At 42.4% G+C, this 7044-nt stretch overlaps 1 protein-coding gene across 1 annotated transcript; it reads left to right on the top strand.

The window, feature by feature from the left end:
- Window positions 1-4268: 4268 nt before the first annotated feature.
- On the top strand, window positions 4269-5144 carry bub1b (Mitotic checkpoint serine/threonine-protein kinase BUB1 beta). Its single transcript, NM_001141511.1, is given in 1 exon segment — window positions 4269-5144. A coding segment is annotated over 1 exon segment (273 nt). The 5' UTR covers window positions 4269-4790; the 3' UTR covers window positions 5064-5144.
- Window positions 5145-7044: the final 1900 nt, after the last annotated feature.

Below are 7044 nucleotides of genomic sequence, written 5' to 3'. Positions count from 1 at the left end.
TTCGGTTAACAAGAATTTCAGCTTTCCGGCAATATCATATATGTATATGTCCTGGGAAATGTTCTTGTTACTTTCATCCTCATGCTAATCACATTAGCCTACATTAGCTCAACCGTCCCACAGGGGACCCACCGATTCTGAAGAAGTTTTTTAACTGACTCAACTAAAGGTAAAAAAATATATAAAATATATTTTTTTACCTTTAGTTAAGTCATATTTGTCTCAGGCACCTGGGTAATTTGCATAGAGCGAAAGTTAATTGCATTCGTTTTGGAACCGTTTGGCCAGATGCCTCGTTTAAAGCCCACGGGAAGTCGCCTTAAAACAAAGTAACGTAATTAAACACGAGGTACGCTTCTATGTTTTCACATGCAAAAGGGATTGCTTTTGGTAAAAATCTGCCTTCCCAATGACAACTATTTTGAAAATCCAAACATATATTTTATGGAAAAGAGATGTTTCTGGACGATGCACCATGCTGCCTTGTTGACAACATAACGGAGCAGCTCAGATTACTGTTCCATTTCAAAAGGGTGCTCCTCCAATACCCCTTTTGCCTGGTCATGTCACAGGCCATTGGCCGGTGCCCCGCGGCTCAGAATAATTGAATCTACCCATTTCTATGGAAGTGCAGTGACATTATCCACTCAGAAAGGAGAAAAAGATGGAGGAAGGGGAATGAAGAAGTGGATTCTGAATCTCATAGAGGTAAAATCAAGGAGAATTGGAATATTGTCCAAAAGAATGGAAAACGGAGCAAACTATACTACAGTGATGAGAATGTCACTTCGTATCTTGTAGGAGTACGGTTTATAAATTAGAAGCAGATCATCGAATTACCAATCTTGAGGAATCCATTTGAGATATCCAGACTGGTGGAGAGAGTGCTGGGTAAAGTGAAGGCTGTGAGGATCAGGAGACTCGGGTTGGTTTAGATTTTTTGTGCTTCTGAGGATCAGAAGAAACGTGTGTTGCGTCTCACCCGATTTGATAAGTTTGAAGTGTGTGTGTGTGTGTGTCTCTTAGGAACAGGGCACCCCTCAAGGGGGTTATGTCTGGAGTCTCATGGGAAGTAGATGTTGAAGAGATGAAAAATATTCCTGGAGTGATTGATGTACTTCGGATTAATTGTGTGGTGAATTAAGAAAAAGTGAAGAGTCTATCTGTTCTTTTGTTTTTTGATATGGAGTCTCTCCCTACTCAAGTGCAGTTAGGGTATATTAACTACGGAGTTAGAGCATTTATCCCAAGACCAATGATCATTGTAAAGATTTTGGTCATGTTTTAAGTGTTTGCAGAAGGGAGAAACCGAGATGTCCAAGTTGTGGAAAATATCATATTATATGTTATAAAAGTGATGAAAATGTGACATGTTGCAATTGTGGTTGGAACCATGAAGCCACGTCTTTCAAATGCCCCACAAGGGTGAAAGAAAATGAGGTGTGAATGGAGTCCATGGTGGTAGATAGGCCTTCACTGCAGGCTGCAGGGGTTGCCTTTCACTTGCAGGATCCTGACATTTAAAAGGTTAAGAAGGGGGACTTTGTGGCCTTTATAGCTATGGTGATAAATGGCACTGCCAAGGTGGAGAGAAGGTTCAGGAAGATAGAAATCATTGTGGAAGCGGCAGAGCGGTTCCTGGGGCTGAAAGATTTCCGAAGAAGGAGTTACATGGAATATTTTCACAAGCCGTACCACCCTCTCAGGCCCTAGAGCCTGAGAAGGGAGATATGGAGAATTGAAAGAAGGAAGAAGTGGGAGTTTTGTTTTGCTTTATCATTGTACTATTTTTATTTGGGTGGATTAAGTTAGTTTCCCTATAACATATGGCTTTTCTTTTGACCTTGTTTTGGCTTCAACCCGTCCAGTTGGTGGCGGCAACACACCTTTTGGGGTTGTAGTCCGCCATAAAACCCACAGAAGAAGAAGACGAATAGGCGGATCAAAAAATAAATCATCCAATCGCTTTCGTCCTTTGCTGGCGGTTCATTTTAAATGTGTGTAAAGCACAGGCGTAACCAGCTGTAGCCACCTTTTGCAATCTAAGATTTCAGAAAAGAAACGGTAAATATATTTTGTATAATTACAGAAACTGTAAGTTGTCTTTAGCTAGCTAAGTTTGAGTTGTACGTTACATAATGTATGTAACGTTAGCTACCACTAACGTTACAAGCTCACAAACTCGACCGGTCCCTTTCATTAGGCTAGCTAACGTTAGCTATACAATAACTGTGTTGCTGCCAAATTAACGTTAGCATTTTAACGAGTGGCGTTTCACTATTACTAAAATAACAAAAATGCAAACCAAGAAAGTTAGCTAGCTAGTGTGTCATGAACAGCAGATTGCTGGCTAGTTAAATCACCAAATGTGTCGTTGATAAAATCTAAGTTGGCCTAAAGTCTGTCGATGTGCCCTTTAGCAAGGCACTTAAACCTAATTTATCCTGTCAATGGCTATGGATATGAGCGTCTGCTAAATGACTGAACTGTAAGTGTTACTTCAGCCACATACTGTCTGTTAGCTAGCTTCGGTTACTATTACCAAGTGTAAGTGCCTAAGTGTTTTTGTTTTGCATTCTAGTCGTAAATGAATATACGTTAGTTAGCTGGCGTTAGTAATGTAGAATGAACACTGACAAATTCAGTACAATACGTTCAATAAAACTTTAGTGAAGTGCGTATGTACGGTGTCATGTTGTAATCTATATTGTAGGCTACTTTTTATATATTAACAATTTTAAAGTAACTAGCTAGTGAACGTACCCTTTCTTTCAAAGTTGTGGTTATGGCAGAACGGGAGCTTTGTAAAGAGAACATCCAGCCATTGAGAGAGGGATTGGCTGTGACTGGTCTGCACCTCAGCCACCAAGAGGGGTCCAGCCATGCAGCTATCCAGCAACAGAGACAGTATGTCGACAACGTTGTCTTCACAATGTTACTAGCTAGCTATATTCAACCATTTTAGGTTTGATGATAAGAATCACTGTCCGGGCTATTCTGTTTTGGTTTTGTGTAGAGATATATGTTCTAGAATTTGGTATTGTGTGGATTTGGTGCGTTTCTACATGAGGCATATCTTTAAAAGTTCACAAGGCTCAGTCTATAAAATTTAAAGCTCCGTGTTGTGCCCCACAGAGCGTTTGAATTGGAACTCCGTATGTACACTGGAGATGATCCACTTGATATCTGGGATAGGTGAGATGTGCAGCAGTATATGCAATTCACCTCACTCAATATCACCACACACACACAGTTAGACATACACTTCCCCATGCTCCCTAACTTCACCTGCCATGATGGTATTTCTGTGTTTTTGTGTGATCTGTTTTTAACTTTTGTATAAAGCATTTAATTTTTTTTATTTTTTTATCTTGTTAAACCTGCTTCCAATCCTAAATGTCCCTCGGGACAATAGTTTGACCACAGACACACACACTCTGGGACCATACACAACTTTGGCTTCTGTGTTGTGCAGGTACCTAAAATGGACACTCAAGACCTACCCCCAGGGTAGTAAGGAGAGCAGTCTTACGGTCATGCTGGAGAGGGCTGTGCAGCTCTTTGCTCATGACAAGAAATACTACGATGACCCCCGTTACATCAACCTCTGGATCAATTTGGTGAGTTGCTAGTCCAGGTCGTTAGTGCGTGATCCTCCACTACCGCCCTGTATTGAACGACGTTGAACTCCATAGACAAACTCTGCCAACGCCCTGGACCAGAGCTAGTGAGCGGCAACATGACATGGATTGCCAAAAGATTAAGGAATACCGACAGCCTTGTGTGCCTCGCTTCTATGATCACACTCTGGTGGTCAATGAGAATATCTACATTTTATGCGTGATCTTGTTCATATCCAATTTGTTTATTGCGCTAAGCAAGAGCTAAGGCAGTTTATTGCCCACTCATACAATATCGCATTTGCAAACACATGCTTTACTAAGTATAGCCTGGAATATTGTAATCCAAATGAAATATTGCTCAGTTTCACTGTTTCCCTTCATTGACAATAGTGAAATGGAGCGATATTCGCTGTATTCCCCAAGCTAATACTAGGTGTAAAAATGTATATTTACAGCCATATTTAAATGCTCGTAACATTTTCAAACAAATTGAGAATGTGTTGGAACATACATTTTCCAATCATTCTGAAAATAATCCCTATTTATTTTGTTCTGTTCGTGTTCCGACCGGAAGAATAAAGTTCTGAACCAGTTAGAACCCCAAAAAGTATCAGTTCAAAGTTACTTTTTTTTTTTTTTTTAATTACCTAGTGAAATCAATCGTTTTTACATTTGGCTATTTAATTATTTAATTTACTCCACTTATTAGCATGGATAGAGCAGCTGGCTATGGAATGGGTAAGCTAGTTTGATGGACAGATACTGTAAGTGCAAGCGATAGATGCAACGGACAGTTCGCGGGTGAGGAGAGAGGGTGGACATGGAGGGAGCTTGGCTTAAAATACAGAACATCATGATGTGGATTGGAATGTGTTTAGGCTATTACTAGCATCATCATTTCACTGAATTATAGACTAGACATTAGGAATATTTTTGGAACAAAAAACAACATTAACCGGTTCTCAAGATTTGAAAAGAACGTTTGTTTCATTTCCTCAATGTTATTTTTTGGGTTCTGTTCCAACCCCTGCCGTTCAATATACTGTACATTACTAGTGGGTAAAGCACAGACATTGACTTGCATGCTATCACTACCCACCTGTTTGCATCAATACAGAACTCTGAACAATTGACCCATCTTGGGTTGTGTTGTAGGCCCAGAACAGCATGGAGCCCCTGGAAATGTTCAGCTACATGCAGGCCAACGGCATCGGACTCACTCGAGCTGACCTTTACATTACCTGGGCGGAGGAGTTCGAGAAGCACGGCAACTTCCAGAAGGCAGACGCCATCTTCCAAGAGGGACTTAAGTGCAGAGCCCAGCCCATGGATAAACTTCAGCAATATCACAAGTGTGTGCTCCTTGTCTCTGTCCATTCCTTGTTAGCTGTCCAATGTCTGCCTCTGTCTACGTCATATACGGAAGGGAGTAGGCTGTAAACAACATGCCACATCATTCATTACAAATAAGCCATAGTATTTAGATTTTCATTTGTACTGAACAGTATGTACTATTAGTTCATTACTTTATAGTGATTTAATGAGTATTCAGGCACAGCCCTTGTCCTTGCATATCTGTGGTTTGGTGATTATTATTTTTTTCCTTTTAGTGGTTTCCAGGCCAGGGTGGCCCATCAGGCTATGTCTGCAGCTGAGGAGGAAACAGAACCAGCAAGAACCAGTATGGTAGACTTGAGACCACGGGGGAGGAAGAAGGCTGTTGCACCAGTCAATCGAACAGAGGCTGCAGGTTAGCCCTTTGTGGTCGTTACTAGGGGTTTTGCTGCAAAGTTGCTCCTCTACCAATGGGTGGGTAGATGGGGCTTTCTCAGCCAATCGGCGCTGTTCTGAATTCAATACCGTCTTAGAGGAAAGTGGCTCCAGAGTCGATCTTGGTTGATGTTTAGAAAATGTTCTAAAATGCAGTATTTTCTGATGGAATTCTGTACTTTGACGCAAGAAAATCCCACTGAGTCTTTGGTTAAAAGTAAAGTAGGGATGAAGAGGTTGAACTGTTTTGCTGTCTTTGGTAGGACACTCTCGAAGGCTGAACTTGCAGTTGCCCAGACGGTCTGCTCGCCACATCCAGAAAAACCCGATCCCGGGGTTTAACGAGAACCAGGCGGATTCCCTTGAAGCTGCAGAACTGAAGCTGGAACCCTGGATGGCACCACCCAGCAGCAGGGCCAAAGACAACGAAGTCGTACCTGAGCAAGTGGTCCACATCAAGGTTTGACCGCAGATGCCCATCTCCACAGATAACTTGACCTGTCATTTTCATTGCATCAATGTGCACTGTTTCTAATCTGAGACTGTCGAGATAGCTTGCCGGTAGTGAATTGAGTTGGTAGACTTGAGTTTGTTTTAATATGGAACTAATACCATTTTCTGTGAAACCTTTTTGTATTTGGCTGTTTATAACTGTTATTATTAAGCCATTTTAAGGGGGTGTTCTTTGTCATGGCAGATTCCCCAGAAGTCGTGGTGTTCTGCCTCCAGTGTTACGGTCCCTGCCAGCAGGCTCAACTTCCAGCCTTTCGTGGATGGGGGTGACCAGACCCCTTCTGTGTGAGTAGTGGATGGGGGTGACCAGACCCCTTCTGTGTGAGTAGTGGATGGGGGTGACCAGACCCCTTCTGTGTGAGTAGTGGATGGGGGTGACCAGACCCCTTCTGTGTGAGTAGTGGATGGGGGTGTCCAGACCCCTTCTGTGTGAGTAGTGGATGGGGGTGACCAGACCCCTTCTGTGTGAGTAGTGGATGGGGGTGACCAGACCCCTTCTGTGTGAGTAGTGGATGGGGGTGACCAGACCCCTTCTGTGTGAGTAGTGGATGGGGGTGACCAGACCCCTTCTGTGTGAGTAGTGGATGGGGGTGACCAGACCCCTTCTGTGTGTGTAGTGGATGGGGGGTGACCAGACATATTCTGTGTGTGTAGTGGAGGGGGGTGTCAAGACCCCTTCTGTGTGAGTAGTGGAGGGGGGTGTCCAGACCCCTTCTGTGTGAGTAGTGGATGGGGGATGTCCAGACCCCTTCTGTGTGAGTAGTGGATGGGGGATGTCCAGACCCCTTCTGTGTGAGTAGTGGATGGGGATGTCCAGACCCCTTCTGTGTGAGTAGTGGATGGGGATGTCCAGACCCCTTCTGTGTGAGTAGTGGAGGGGGGTGACCAGACCCCTTCTGTGTGAGTAGTGGAGGACCAAAAAAAGCAGATAGTTTAAAAATGTGTTTTTAAATAAATGTTTGTAATAATAACAATTACAACAATACTCAATAAACACTTATTTTAACGTAATATAATACATAAATAAAATCAATTTAGTTTTATAAATAATGAAACGTTTTCAATTTGGTTTAAATAATGCAAAAACGGTGTTGAAGGTGAAAGTGCAATATGTGCCATGTTAAAAAAAAAAAGCTAC

This window comes from Salmo salar, chromosome 15 (assembly GCF_965601325.2).
Source record: "Salmo salar chromosome 15, fSalSal1, whole genome shotgun sequence".
Classification (NCBI taxonomy): domain Eukaryota; kingdom Metazoa; phylum Chordata; class Actinopteri; order Salmoniformes; family Salmonidae; genus Salmo; species Salmo salar.
This window is presented reverse-complemented; position numbering and strand designations above follow the sequence as displayed.